This window comes from Lynx canadensis, chromosome F1 (genome assembly GCF_007474595.2).
Source record: "Lynx canadensis isolate LIC74 chromosome F1, mLynCan4.pri.v2, whole genome shotgun sequence".
Lineage (NCBI taxonomy): Eukaryota > Metazoa > Chordata > Mammalia > Carnivora > Felidae > Lynx > Lynx canadensis.
Genome location: NC_044319.2, coordinates 44,530,717 through 44,546,413, shown reverse-complemented (window position 1 = coordinate 44,546,413; position 15,697 = coordinate 44,530,717). Strand labels below are relative to the sequence as shown.

The following is a 15,697-nucleotide window of genomic DNA, read 5'->3' as shown; positions in this document are numbered from 1 at the left end:
TGTTTGCACTCTGTCTCTCAAAATAACTAAATGAACATTAAAAAAAATAAATTCTATTAAAAAAAAAAGAAAAAAGAAAATGTTTTTTAAAAAAGGAAAAAAGCCCGGGCACCTGGGTGGCTCAGTGGGTTAAGTGGCCGACATCAGCTCAGGTCATGATCTCGCAGTCCGTGAGTTCGAGCCCCGCGTTGGGCTCTGTGCTGACAGCTCAGAGCCTGGGGCCTGTTTCAGATTCTGTGTCTCCCTCTCTCTGACCCTCCCCCATCATGCTCTGTCTCTGTCTGTCTCAAAAATAAATAAATGTTAAAAAAAAATTAAAAAAGAAAAAAAGAAATGTATTTATTTTACTAGATTCAACAAACCTGAAATTTATGTGGAATACCAAACACTGTGAATAAATATTGTACAGTAGTAAATCCAATAGTCTTTACTGCAATTTACTGTGATTCATATTAGCTGAAAATTCTCTGTTACAATTTCAGTGCAGAAAGGTAGAAACGGATGATGAGGGTGAAGAAGGGGACTAAGGAACTCTGGAAGGTGAGGTGGCCCTGGGGACGGGAGATCTGATGGGTGAAGGTTGACAGCGCCATGAGAAGGGTCAGAGCAGATGCCCCACGAGTGTCACAAGAGGGAGAGGTGTGCCACAGCAAGCCGTGTTTATTTTTAATGTAGACATAATGGAGAATGCATATGCTACTTTTCTGCCTGCACATAATGTTAAACTACAACTCAGTTATCAAGTTTTGTTGAAATTGTTCTTAGCTGAAAATAAGTATGTCCCCCAATGACACATATATTCTCTTTTAGCCTTTGATTGCTAGGGCTACTGGCCAAGTCTACATCGATCCACTTTTCTTTGCCCAATCCCTGATTGTTCTACAACCTTTGTACTTTCCCTTCTTCCCAATTACACCTCCCCCTCACCCCACACACCATTCCTACCTGCCCAGGATGTGAGTTTTTCCCAACCAGTCTATCCTGTGCTCACTAAACTGATGTGCATTTTACCCATAGCTTAACAACTTTAACTAGTTTCAGAATATGGTGCATAAACAAGAGATGATATATTTGGGGTAAAATGTGCTACATTTTAGGAAAAAAATCACAAAAATAACAAAAGTGTTAAATAGGTTTGACAGAGCACTTCTTTGTGTTTGGACGTTTTAACTGAGAGAGCCAAGTTTCTCAAACCATGTTGACCAAAAATGTAATAGATAGGAAAGTGATTATAGAATAGTTCCTTCAAAGGCTCCCCAAAGCCTTTTTGAACAAAATTAAAATGATTCGTGACTTCAAAATTATGGCATAAATTTCAAAATTATGGCATAAATTCAAAATTAAGACATGTAGACAGAGGTACAATGGAGTTACAGATAGCAGAGTTTCTTGGGTTCATGCAATAGAGCTTTGAGATCACTGCACAGGTGTTCTCATGTCTTACCTTTTACACTGGTTGCCGTCCACTGTGCTCTTCCCATGGGTTGCCTGCAATCTGCGGATATAGTGGAAAGGTTCCAAAAGAGCTTCATATTCATCCATTCATTCATTCATTCATTTATTTGCCCATCCAATGGCCATTTTTTAAGTGCCTGCTAAGTGCCTGCTAAGTGCCAGGCATTAGGACTAGCATTTACCAAAAGGCCATTTAGTGGGGTAAACAAAAGGAATGATTATTGTATTTCATCAACATATTGTATTTACTATATAAAACATTGTGATGGAGACAAGGAAAAGAGACTACAGGATCATTTAGAGGAGGCAAGAAATCCAAGTTGGAGTGAGTTGGAGTGGGATCAGGTTGGGGAGTTTGTTTGTAAGAGGTGGAATGAAAAATCTGTCAGGGTCACGATGGCATCGTGGGTAGCCTTTGAAGGTTGGATGGGAGTCATGGAAATAAGGATGCCAGGGAGGAGGACATTCAAGACTGAGGAACATGGCTTCTGGGTGGCTCAACTGGTTAATCATCGGACTCTTGATTCAGCTCAGGTCATGATCTCAGTCTTGACATCGAGTCCCGTGTGGAGCTCCACCCTGGGAATGGACCCTGCTTAGGATTCTCTCAATCTCTCTCTCTGAATCTCTCTCTCTCTCTCTCTCTGAATCTCTCTCTCTCTGTCTCCTTTTAGTCCTGCCCCCTCCATAAAAAAAAAAAAAAAAAAAAGGACTGAGGAAACATCAGTTGTGTTTACAAAAGACTGATAGTAGATCTGTAAAAATGGAGGATTGAAATCATCCCCACCTTTCTAAATCTGCCATCAGTTACAATTCCACAAGTACTACAGGTGAAATTGGGTATAGTGTGTGTTGTTTTTCTTCTTTTCTTTTTTAATCCTATCCTCAGGATTGACATGATAATTATTCAGATGCAGAATCATTCCTGGTACAGTTTTTAAAGGCCCTTATTTTAATGTCTCCCTCCAACTAAGCTCCTTTTTTATAGCAACCAGTCAATATATACTAACAATTTATTTTAAGAAGCTACCATTTTGACTTGAACAATAATTGGCATTAGGTAGTAGCGATCCAAATTCTACACATTTCAAGAAATTTGATTTCAGTGATATATTCAGGCTGTATCCTGATAGTAACTTGCTTCAATCGTAATTATGGCATACTTGTATTCTGCCCAATTTCTTATAGCTATGACCTGTTCTCCCATTTGCTTTTCATAATCCTGTAAATATCTTCATGGTCTTTACACTGTTAAAATTTCAAGAGGAAATTGCATAGTCATATTTAAGAAAATTTTAAGCATAAGTTTATTTTTTCAAATGCCTCAATAGTATAATATAATCTCTCTCTGCTTTTTCTAGAGTTTATTTTTTAAAAACTTCATTGCAACGATAACTTTATTTATAGAGGTGTATATATTATTTGCCACATGTCTTTAATTATCCTCATGTTATTTGTAAAATAGTCTGAATATATCTTATTTTGAAAAACTAATTGGATCATATCATGTATATGTATATGTAACTAATATTCATATATACCAATGAGAAGATAGGAAAGAAATTTAACATAAAATATCTATTTTTGCTATTTCCATTTTGTCCATTTGATTTACTTTTTCGATGTTGATTTTTAGTTTGGCTTTAGAATATGTTCTAATGCCTACTGAGTTTAGAATTAAGCTATTTAAAAAGTAGTATCTCCTATTCTTTTTTTCTCAAAATAATTTTAGAAAAAGAGAGTAATTGTACAAAAAGACCAGCCTTACTCTACCAAAGCAGTCTGGTACACATTTGATTGAGGTTTTCGTGATTAGGTTTAGAATGTCTTACAAATGAAAGGAAAATTCAGCAAAGAATTTTAATCACAAGAGTGACATGACCAATTCTGGAAAAAAATCCTATGTAACCCCGTGGAGAATGGAGGCTTGCAGACTAGCTAGCAGACTGTGTCACAGTGAAGGTGGCAAATGGTCATAATCACAACTAAGAGTTTGGAGATGGCACTGGAAAATGGGGAAATGGAGTAGGGGGTCGTGACACTGTTTTCTTACAGTCAAGAGATGCCATTTAAAGTTCATGGAAAAAGCACCATAATTTTAAGAGTTATTTGAAGTAAAAAGGGTAATCAATATGACAATACTTCTACTATAGTAAACATATATACATAGTAAAAATTGTGAGAAGCTGGTAGGAAGATTATGTGAAAGGTGTGTATATTTGTCTTTTCCATCTGGTTGTTAAAAGCAATTAACCAAATTTGAAAATTCAAGAGCAAGTGGTATAAATGTATTATTTTGAAACATAACCTGAGGAAAATGCATTTGCCTCAGGCTAGCTAATGGGCTAGTGGTGTGTGTGTGTGTGTGTGTGTGTGTGAATTGATTACTTTAAATGTTTTGAAGATGGATTACTCTTGGCCGATTTGTTTAAAAAATAATTTAAATGAAATAAATTAATTGATAAAACTTTATTACCTTTACCTTGCATTAGCTTAATAGGATAGGAACGGTGTTTATCAAAATATTAATATATTACTAAAGCATAGTTCTGTACTCACAATGTTGGCATCTATGTTTGAAAATTAACTTATTTTTCCAATAGCCAGAATGCCATGAAGTGGATTTGAATTTCTAAAATGAAAAACACACATATTAGCCTGCAATTAAGCATAAAATCTTCATCATGAACATTAAATTTAAAACGAACAACACAAAAAATCTGGCTCTTTGGAAGAGGGGGGAATCCAGAGAGGTGGTTTGTGTTGTTTTATGACAGGATGTTAGCACCATCTAGTGGAGAAACAGAATGTTTACTTAAATTCTAAAAATCAAAATGTAATGTAGAATCATTTATTAAAAGTTCCCTAACATAAATGTGCTAAAAATTTGCTAAAACATCAAAGAAAACTTACTGCATATGAAATCTCACACAAGTATTATTTACTACAGAAAAGTATAGTTTCATATGGAGCTTGTATGAAATGTGAAACATGTTCATCAGAGATAGGTTCCATGATGGTCTTCACCTCTGTTGATTATTTGCCCCTTACCTTTTAAAAAGAAATTCTAGAATAGAATGTTAAGCCATTGTCATAAAACCAAGTGAAGAAAGGAGTTATGCAGTGAAAGTAACACTAATGAATATGTCTGGTGATAAGTATCTTTGAATTTGCCATTTTTAAAAGTAATCATTGGAGACCTAATGTAATCATTCTATCTTTTAAAGTGTTTATTTAAATTAAAGTTTTTATTTAAATGTAATCATTCTGTCTTTTAAAGTTTTTATTTAAATTACAGTTAGTTAGTACCTACTGCAATATTAGTTTCAGGAGTAGCATTTAGTGGTTCATCATTTACACATAGCACCCAATGCTCATCACAACAAATGCCCTCCTCAGTATTCATTACTTGTAATCCATTTCCCCACCTACCTCCCCTCCAGCAACCCTCAGTTTGTTCTCTATACTTAAGAGTCTGTTTTATGGTTTCCCTCTCTTTTTTTCCTCCTATGTTCATCTCTTTCATTTTTTAAATTCCACATATGAGTGAAATCATGTGGTATTTGTCTTTTTCTGACTGACTTATTTTGCTTAGCATAAATACACTCTAGTTCTGTCGGTGCATTGCAAATGGCAAGATTTCATACTTTTTGATGGCTGAGTAATATTCCAGTGTGTGTGTGTGTGTGTGTGTGTGTGTGTGTGTGTACTGCATCTCTTTATCCATTCATCCATCAGTGGACATTTGGGTTCTTTCTATAATTTGACTAATCGTTGATATGCTGCTCTAAATATCAAGCTGCATGTATCCTTTCAGAATCAGTATTTTTGTGTCCTTCTGTTAAATACTTAGCAGTGCAATGGCTGGATTGTAGGGTAGTTCTATTGTTAACTTTTTGAGGACCCTCCATATTGTTTTCCAGAGTGGCTGCTCCACTTTGCATTCCCACACCAACACTGCAAGAGGGTTCCCCTTTCTCTGCCTCCTTGCCAATGCCTTGTTGTTTTCTGTGCTGTTAATTTCAGCCATTGACAGGTGTGAGATAGTATCTCATCGTGGTTTTGATTTGTATCTCCTTAATGATGAGTGATGTTGAGCATCTTTTCATGTATCTGTTGGTCATGTGTATGTCTTTGGAAAACTATTCATGTCTTCTGTCCATTTCATAACTGGATTATTTGTTTGGGTGTTGGGTTTGATAAGTTCTGTATAGATTTTGGATACTAACCCTTTATCAGATATGTCATTTGCAAATATCTTCTCCCATTCTGAAGGTTGCCTTTTAGTTTGTTGATTGTTTTCTTCATTGTGCAGAAGCTTTTTATCTTGATGAAGTCCCAATAGTTCATTTTTGCTTTTGTTTCCCTTGCCTTTGATGACATATCTAGTAAGAGGTTCCTATGGCCCAAATCAGAGAGGTTGCTGTCTGTGTTCTCTAGGATTTTGATGGTTTCCCGTCTCATATTTTGGTGTTTCATCCACTTTGAATATATTTTGTGTACCTTGTAAGAAAGTGGTCCAGTTCATTCTTCTGCATGTTTTTGTCCAGTTTTCCCAACACTATTTATTGAAGAGACTTTTTTCCATTGGATATTCTTTCCTGCTTTGTCAAAGATTAGTTGACTATATAGTTGTGGGTCCGTTTCTGAGTTTTCTATTCTGTTCCACTGATCTGTGTGTCTGTTTTTATACCAGCACTATGCTGTCTTGGTGACTACAGCTGTGTAATGTAGCTTGAAGTCTGGAATTCTGATGCCTCCAGCTTTGCTTTTCTCTTTCAAGATTACTTTGGCTATTTGGAATCTTTTGTGGTTCCATACACATTTTAGGATTGTTTGTTCCAGCTCTGTGAAAACTGCTGGTGGTATTTTGGTAGGGATTGCAGTACATGTGTAGATTGATTTGAGTCATACAGATATTTTAATGATATTTGTTCTACCAGTCCATGAGCATGGAATATTTTTCCATTTCTTTGTGTTGCTTTCAGTTTCTTTCATCAGTATTCTGTAGTTTGCAGAGTACAGATCTTTTTACCTCTTTGATTAGGTTTTTTCCTAAGTATCTTATTGTTTTTGGTGCAAATATAAATGGAGTGAATTCTTTCATTTGGAAATGAAATTCTTTCATTTGGAAATTTCTTTTTTTTTTTTTTTTAATTTTTTTTTTCAACGTTTATTTATTTTTGGGACAGAGAGAGACAGAGCATGAACGGGGGAGGGGCAGAGAGAGAGGGAGACACAGAATCGGAAACAGGCTCCAGGCTCCAAGCCGTCAGCCCAGAGCCTGACGCGGGGCTCGAACTCGCGGACCGCGACATCGTGACCTGGCTGAAGTCGGACGCTTAACCGACTGCGCCACCCAGGCGCCCCTCATTTGGAAATTTCAAATGGAAATGAATTCTTTCATTTTTCTTTCTGCTGCCTCACTATTGGTATGTAAAAATGCAACAGGCTTCTCTGCATGGAGTTTGTTTCCTGCAACTTTACTGAATTGTGTATCAGTTCCAGAAATTTTTAGTGGAGATTTTTGGGTTTTCTATGTAGATTATCATGTTGTCTATGAATAATGAAAGTTTGATTTCTTCCTTCTTGATTTGGATGCCTTGCCTGTCTTTCTGTCTTTCTTTCTTTCTTTCTTTTTTTTTTTTTTTTTTTTTTTTTTTTTTTTGCTGAGACTAGACATCCAGTACTATGTTAAGTAACAATGGTGAGAGCGGTCATCCTTATCTTGTTCCTGACCATAGAAGAAAAGTTCTCAGTTTTTCCTCATTGAGAATTATATTAGCTGTGGGTCTTTCGTATGTGGCATTTATGATAATGAGGTATGTTCCCTCTATCTCTCTTCGTTTGAGTGTTTTTTCGTTTGTTTTTTAGAAATAGAGAAAGCACGTGTGTATGGGAGTCAGGGGAGGGACAAAGGGAAGAGAGAGAGAATCTTAAGTAGGCTCCACATCCAGTGAGGAGCCTGACATGGGGCTTGATCTCCCAACCCTGAGATCATGACCTGTTTATTCTGATGGGAATTCTCTGTGCCTCCTGGATTTGGATGTCTGTTTCCTTCCCAAGTTTAGGGAAGTTTTCAGTTATAATTTCCTCCAATGAACCTTCTGCTCCCTTTTCCTTCTCTTCCCTGGGACTCCTATGATACGAACGTTACCATGATTTATGGAGTCACTGAGTTCTCTAGGTCTGCATTCGTGGTCTGATATTTTTCTTTACCTCTTCTCTTCAGCTTCATTATTTTCCATAAGTTTATCTTGTATATCACTGATTCATTCTTACGATTCTTCCGTCCGTATATACAAAACTGCAGGACAGTTGTCTGTTGGTGCCTGGGACTGGTGGCTGTGCTGGTCTCGAATCTGGCCCCCGCGGTTCACTCAGTGTCAGTCCTGCTCCAGTAGATAAGCAGTTACAGGCACGGAGGGGCTGGAGTTCATGTAAGTAGGCTCCCAGTGGAGCCACTGTCCTGTTCCCTGAAGCCCCAGCATGTTGGTGTTGGTAAGAAAAATGCCAAAATCCCAGTCTCTCCTCCCCGCAGGGGGTGTCTCAAACCAAGCAGTTCAGGCAGCGCCTTACAGAGTAGCGTGGGCATTTGACCTGTCCTGCTCCACAGTCTCCTCCAGCACCTCGTATCCCGCTCTGCGTGAACCTGGTTCCAGAATAATGCCACTCTGCCCTGCCAACAAAGGGCCTCAGGTTGGCACCTGCAATGTCCTTGGGCAATATGCCCTCTTCCCACAGTACTTGGGAGGAAGGGCCTGCTGTCTGCCAGTGCACCCTTGAGAACGCTACCGCACCCCAGGACTGGCCCCTCTCTCCACCAGGTACCTGCACACAGCCGGCTCCAGTCCAGAGAAAGTCAAACAACCCTAAAAACTCCGATCTTCACTTTTAAGGCTGTTTGCAAAGTAGAAATTGGCTCTATCTGTATTTTTTGTTCCCCTATCCATGGTCCAGAGAAGTTTTCCTCTTGTGCAAATACAATCCCACACTTCTACAACCTTTCTTCACTTCCTTTTGTCTCTCCACAAAAGTGGTCCCCTCCCCTCCTTGCCTACACTGCCCATTTTTTCTCTCCCGATTCTCAAACGCCTGCCTCTGTACCACCAAACTGTCTCGTTCCACCTGTGGGGATCCTTCTGCCACTCTGTAGATTGATTTCCTCTGCAGAAAGTGTTCTGACCTTAATACCGCTGTCTTTGAAGGGCGAAGGAAATAATGATCTTCTTACTTGTCTGCCATTTTGACTCCTCCCAGCATAGGTATTTTTAAAAGCAAAAATAACCTAAATGTTTTGGAAGTTTAAAAAAACACTTTAAGCAATTACTTTGTTTTTATTGTTTTTAGATTGTGAAGGACCGCCTCCAGGAAAACAAAATGAAATTTTGGTAGGTGTCTGGCCTGAACAAAAATATCCAGAGGGAACTCAGGCTACATATAAATGCCGACCTGGATATAGAACTCTTGGAGTTATTATAATGGAATGCAAGAATGGAGAATGGGTGGCTCTTAATCCATTGAGGATATGTCAGAGTAAGTAAATCATACATTTGTGAAAACTTTAGTTGTGAAAATACCAAATGTTTGATATCGTAGCAATATTAGCTGAGTTATATCATAATTGTCATTAAATACAAAATAATATACCATCATTATTCTTTTGTTTTTAATGTTTATTTTTGAGAGAGAGAGAGAGAGAGAGAGAGCACAGGTGGGAGGGGGGGGGAGAGAAAGGGAGACACAGAATATGAAGCAGGCTCCAGGTTCTGAGCTGTCAGCACAGAGCCCGACGCGGAGGTGAACCCACAAACTGAGATTATGACCTGAGCCGAAGTTGGATGCTTAACCGACTGAGCCCCGCAGGCACCCCTATACCATCATTATTCTTAATAAGGGGTTGTAATCTTCCAAAATAAAAAAAGCCACCATATAGACAAGTTTAATAATAAAATAATAACTTTGTTATTTTTCACTTTTCTACATCTTCAATTATGTCTTTGGATATAATATTAAATACCATTTTCCTTGAACTTCTACATCAAATGTGTTTCCCTGTGTTACATAATGATATTATATTCTTTTGATCATTTTAGAAAGGCCCTGTGGACATCCTGGAGATACTCGTTTTGGTTCCTTTCATCTTGCAAGAGGAAATGAATTTGAATATGGAGCAAAGGTTGTTTACACATGTAATGAGGGGTATGTAGTCAATATAAAAAAATTGAGACAATTATAATTTAGATTATAGATAGGGACTGTACTGATTAGTATTTTTAAGGTCACGTTATTTTTCTTTTTTTTCAATTTTTAATGTTTTATTTTATTTTTTTGAGAGACAAAGAGAGACACAGAGGGAAGGGCAGAGAGAGAGAGAGACACACACACACACAGAATCCAAAGCAGGCTCTAGGCTCTGAGCTGCCAACACAGAGCCCAATGTGGGGCTTGAACCCACAAACCATGAGATCATGTCCTGAGCTGAATGAAGTTGGACACCTAACTGGCAGCCACCCAAGGTACCCCAATTATTTTATTTTTCTATGAGCATTTTATAAGTACCATACAAGAAGCCTGAAAAATTAATGTATTTTGGAAATGATTATATTTGGATACCATATTATCTCCTCAACATTGAAAATTTTAATTTTTTTTTTTTTCAACGCTTATTTATTTTTGGGACAGAGAGAGACAGAGCATGAATGGGGGAGGGGCAGAGAGAGCGGGAGACACAGCATCGGAAACAGGCTCGAGGCTCTGAGCCATCAGCCCAGAGCCCAACGCGGGGCTCGAACTCACGGACCGCGAGATCGTGACCTGGCTGAAGTCGGACGCTTAACCGACTGCGCCACCCAGGCGCCCCTACATTGAAAATTTTAAATGAGCTATAATTACTCTTGAAGAGTGTAGTTCTAGGAGGGTTGGAAAATAGTATATATATAAATAAGGGTTTATTCCAAAAATTCCTGACTATATTCTATTATGTACAGAGTATATGGGAGGGAGTTCAATATGTCAAGGACAGTGAGAATGGCAACAAAATCAGATTACATGACATCTCTTTGATAAAAGCTTATAAAATTTAGGAGAAAACAAATATTTTACACCAAAGCAATAATAACTACCATTATTTAAGTTTCCATGGTCTGTAAATTGTTCTTATCACATGGACCAAAAATGCTACTACCTTCATAATCATAGAGTCTGTTCTCTAATCTCCTGTTGGATTTTCATGGCTGATCTTAACACTGTGATACCTCTTCAGGGTTCTTTATTCCTGTTATGCCCATCTAGGTCTACATATTGTTTGAAGAAAGTTTCATACATGGGAAAACCAGTATCATTACAAGTTTATGCTACATAAATATAAATAGGATCAATGTAATACTTTAAAGGTTAGACTTTGGAATAAGCCTGCATCCCAAAACTCCACCACTTAATAACTGTATGTATCATTCTAATAGCTCTTCACTCCCATTTCCTCAATTATAAAAGTAGAAACATGGGACGCCCGAGTGCCTCAGTCAGTTGGGCATCCAACTCTACATTTCAGCTCAGGTCATGATCCCAGGGTCATGGGATTGGGCCCCACGTCAGGCTCTGCACTGAGCATGGAGCCTGTTTGGGATTTTCTCTCTCTCCCTCTGTCCCTCTCCCTAGCTTGCACACACACTCTGTCTCTAAAAAGAACAGAAAGTAGAAACACAGCAGGTGCATCATAGGATTGGTGGAAAACATAAATAAGAACACTGAAGCCCTTCGAAGAGTTTGTGGGATATTGTAGGCACCCAATACATCTTAGTTCTTATGATTTTAGGCTCTCTTTGGCCACTGAGATTTTTCAAAGACATTTTTAGCCCAACTTTCAATCATTGCTGCTGGCTTTGTTATACATGACCAAATAGATGAAGACCATCTGGGCTTAAACTTTCCAGTTACCTCACTGTTCACCTCTGTAATATCCCTGTCAATACAGGCTTGTCTGACCCCTTTAGTTTCCATATTGGACCTGGCAAAAGGGATCAAAACTCATAGACTTCATCCACTAGATTCCCTAAATCTCAGTAATAAATAAATATTTATAATTCGGTAAAAATTAGCGACATACTTAACCTCTGATCTTGGCTGCACTTTAATTCATCTTTGCTTCTTTCATCTTGTATAAGTTCTGGGCAAACTCTGTTAAAGATTCTATAAAAAGTAACTATCTGCCACTCAGCTTGGATCTCCACCAAGGACTAGATTCTCATTAGTGAAATAAAAGTCCTTGGACCATGGAAGATCAGCAAACATCAATATTTTATGCTATTTTAAAAATTTTAGATTGTTTTACCTACCTGAGGGGATGTACCTTTTGACCCAGTTGTTGAATCAATGTAGAATGGGCTTACTACACCCATCGCTTCTGCTAGTCAACCAACCTTTTTTGATCCCTTGTTCCCATCCACCTTTTTTTCTGCTATTTTGCCCAGCTGGGGTTGCAGATACATGAGCTATTACTTTTCCCCAAGTACCAACATTTGGACAATCTCTTTTTCTTCCCCCTTTCCCTATGTATATGGGCCATAAGCGGTTTTGTGTAGAATTTGGCAGAATCCCTAAAACAACTTTGGGGGAACGGGTGGGTTTCTGGTGTAGATGGAAAATGTTAACCAGGAAATGTACTTTCTGTGCTGGAACAGGGTACCAGTAGAGGAGACAAGAAGGAAAATAAATCACCAATTATTTTGTTTCTTTTTTTAAAAAAAAAATTTTTTTTTTCAACGTTTATTTATTTTTGGGACAGAGAGAGACAGAGCATGAACAGGGGAGGGGCAGAGAGAGAGGGAGACACAGAATCGGAAACAGGCTCCAGGCTCCGAGCCATCAGCCCAGAGCCCGACGCGGGGCTCGAACTCACGGACCGCGAGATCGTGACCTGGCTGAAGTCGGGCGCTTAACCGACTGCGCCACCCAGGCGCCCCATATTTTGTTTCTTTATATGACAGAGACATAGATAAATGTTTGACTTCAAGTTCTGTGACCCTCATTTAAAATGTTTTCTTCCTTTAGAGAATTAGGAAGAAACAGTAACATTCAAAGGAAGACAAAGTAATTTTTGAGGGAGAAAGCTTGTGGTTTTTTTTACTTGTGTAATGGGTGAAGCAATCCTTATTTGCAGATGAAGGAAACGTTTGTTTATGTACAATTATTTAGGTGTAATGAAAGGCCCATTCTCAAAATTACCTCTCTTGTGGTTATCAAATGCTTCCCATTACTTATGTTTCGAGGAAAAAGCTTTCTGCTTCTTGCTGTCCACTGTAATACTAAGAAGGATGCTTTGCTTTGCTCTAAAGCCTCTGGTAATGATTATACATTTTGCATCTGCCCTAAGAAACTTTCATCCAACTAGAGCATTTTAGATTTTAAGGATGGGCTTGATGTGTTATCACAGTTAGATAAATTTGACTTTGAATGAATGAATTTTATAAGGAAATCTGACTCGATGACCACACTGTAAAAAATGCCTAGGATGGAAATGGGAAGACGAAGACAAGTGTTCAAAATAAACATGCTAAGAAATTTTGTCTAGTACTATTCTTGATTATGTAATGAGCCCCAGTGTTCCAAAGATATCATAATTGTGGACGATAGGAGTATGGAACAAGAGTGGAGGAAGTGGAACATATTGTTAGCTCTTGCTTACTATCATGTTTTTTGGGTTTTCGTTTTGGTGGTAGTTCAAGGAGGTTATAACAGTGTTAAGTGTAATTGACTAACTCAGTGATAAAATAAGAGGATATTGTGCACAAAATTATAATGAGTTTCTGTCATGAACCAAGGATAATGATTAGTCCATGTGCCTGAAGACTTGAGGGCCTTTTTTTTTTAATATAACTTATTGTCAAATTAGCTAACATACAGTATATACAGTGTGCTCTTGGCTTCGGGGGTAGATTCCCATGTTTCATCACTTACATACAACACTCAGTGCTCATCCCAACAAGTGCCCATCACCCATTTTTTACTTCTCAGTGTCCATCACCTCTCAATAGCCATCACCCCTCAGTGCCCATGACCCATTTTCCCCTCTCCCCTGCACCCCTACATCAACCCTCAGTTCTTTGTATTTAAGAATCTCTTTATGGTTTGCCTCCCTCTGTATTTGAAACTTTTTTCCCTTCCCTTCCCCCATGGTCTTTTGTTAAGTTTCTCAAGTCCAACATGAGTGAAAACATATATCTGTATTTCACTGACTGACTTATTTCACTTAGCATAATACCCTCCAGTTCTGTCCACATTGCTGCAAATGGTAGGATTTCATTCCTTCTTGTTGCCAAATAGTATTCCATTGTATATATAAACCACATCTTCTTTATCCATTCATCAGTCGATGGACATTTGGGCGCTTCCCATAACTTGGCTGTTGTTGAAAGTGCTGCTGTAGACATTAGGGTACATGTGCCCCTTCGAATCAGCACTCCTGTATCATTTAGATAAATTTTGAGTAGTGCTGTTGCTGGGTCCTAGGATAATTCTATTTTAAATTTTTTGAGGAAACTCCATGCTGTTTTCCAGAGTGGCTACACCAGTTTGCATTCCCACTAACAATGCAAGAGGGTTCCCTCTTCTCCACATCTTTGCCAACATCTGTTGCTTCTTGAGTTGTTAATTTTAGCCACTCTGATGTGTGTGAGGTAGTATCCCAATGTGGTTTTGATTTGTATTTCCCTGATGATGAGTGATGTTGAGCATCTTTTCATGTGTCTGTTGGCCATCTGGATGTCTTTTTTGGAAAGGTGTCTATTCATGTCTTCTGCCCATTTCTCCAGTGGATTATTTGTTTTTCAGGTGTTGAGTTTGTAAGTTCTTTATAGATTTTGGATACTAACCATTTATCCAATATGTCATTTGCAAATATCTTCTCTCATTTTGTCCATTTACTTTTAGTTTTTGTTGATTGTTTCCTTTGCAATGCAGAAGCTTTTATTTTGATGAGGTCCTACTAGTTCATTTTTGCTTTTATTTACCTTGCCTTCAGAGATGTGTCGAGTAAGAAGTTGCTGTGGCTGAGGTCAAAGAGATTGTTGCCTGTTTTCTCCTCTAGGATTTTGATGGTTTTCTGTCTCACATTTAGGTATTTTCATCCATTTTGAGTTTATTTTGTGTAAGAAGGTGGTCCCGTTTAATTTTTCTGCATGTTGCTGTCCACTTCTCCCAGCACCATTTGTTAAAGAGACCGTCTTTTTTCCATTGGATACTCTTTCCTGCTTTGCCAAAAGTTAGTTGGCCATACATTTGTGGGTCCAATTCTGGATTCTATATTTTATTCCATTGCTCTATATGTCTGTTTTTGTGCCAATACCATACTGTCTTGATGATTACAGCTTTGTAGTAGAGACTAAGTCCAGAATTGTGATGCCTCTGGCTTTGGTTTTCTTTTTCAACATTACTTTGGCTATTTGGGGTCTCTTGTGGTTCCATACAAATTTTAGGATGTTTTCCTTAGCTCTGAGAAGAATACCAGTGCAATTTTGATTGGGATTGCATTGCATGTGTAGATTATTTTGGGTGATATTGACATTTTAACAATATTTGTTCTTCTAGTTTATGAGCATAGAATATTTTTCTATTTCTTTGTGTCTTCTTCAATTTCTTTCTTAAGCTTTCTGTAGTTTTCAGCATACAGATCTTTGACGTCTTTGGTTAGGTTTATTCCTAGGTATTTTATGGTTTGTGGTGCAATTGTAAATGGGATTGATTTCTTGATTTCTCTGTTGCTTCATTATCAGTGTATAGAAATGCAACCAATTCCTGTACATTGATTTTATTTCCTGCGACTTTGCTGACTCCATGTATCAGTTCTAGCAGTTTTTTAGTGGAGTCTTTTAGGTTTTCCGTGTAAAGTATCATGTCATGTGCAAAAAATAAAAATTAGGCTTCTTTGCCAATTTGGGTGCCTTTTATTTCATTTTGTGGTCTAATGGCAGAGGCTAGGACTTCCACTACTATGTTAAACAGTAGTGGTGAGAGTGGACATCCATGTTGTGTTCCTGATCTCAGGGGAAAAGCTCTGAGTTTTTCCCTATTGAAGATGATATTAGTTGTGGGCATTTTGTATGGTTTTTATGACATTAAGGTATATTCCTTCTATCCCAACTTTCTTGAGGATTTTTGTTAAGAAAGATGCTGTATTTTGTCCATTGCTTTTTTTTTTCTGCATCTATTGACAGGATCATATGGTTCTTATCCTTTCTTCTAT

The 15,697-nt window shown here is 38.0% G+C and overlaps 1 protein-coding gene across 2 annotated transcripts in view; it reads left to right on the top strand.

Moving 5' to 3' along the window:
- CFH (complement factor H) overlaps positions 1–15,697 on the top strand; it is a 199,853-nt gene that overhangs the window by 124,586 nt on the left and 59,570 nt on the right. For both annotated transcript variants that reach the window (XM_030302774.1, XM_030302775.1), the window contains 2 exons: positions 8,806–8,991; positions 9,552–9,657. In XM_030302774.1, coding sequence (XP_030158634.1) covers positions 8,806–8,991; positions 9,552–9,657 — 292 coding nt within the window. The remainder of the gene's footprint in view (positions 1–8,805; positions 8,992–9,551; positions 9,658–15,697) is intronic.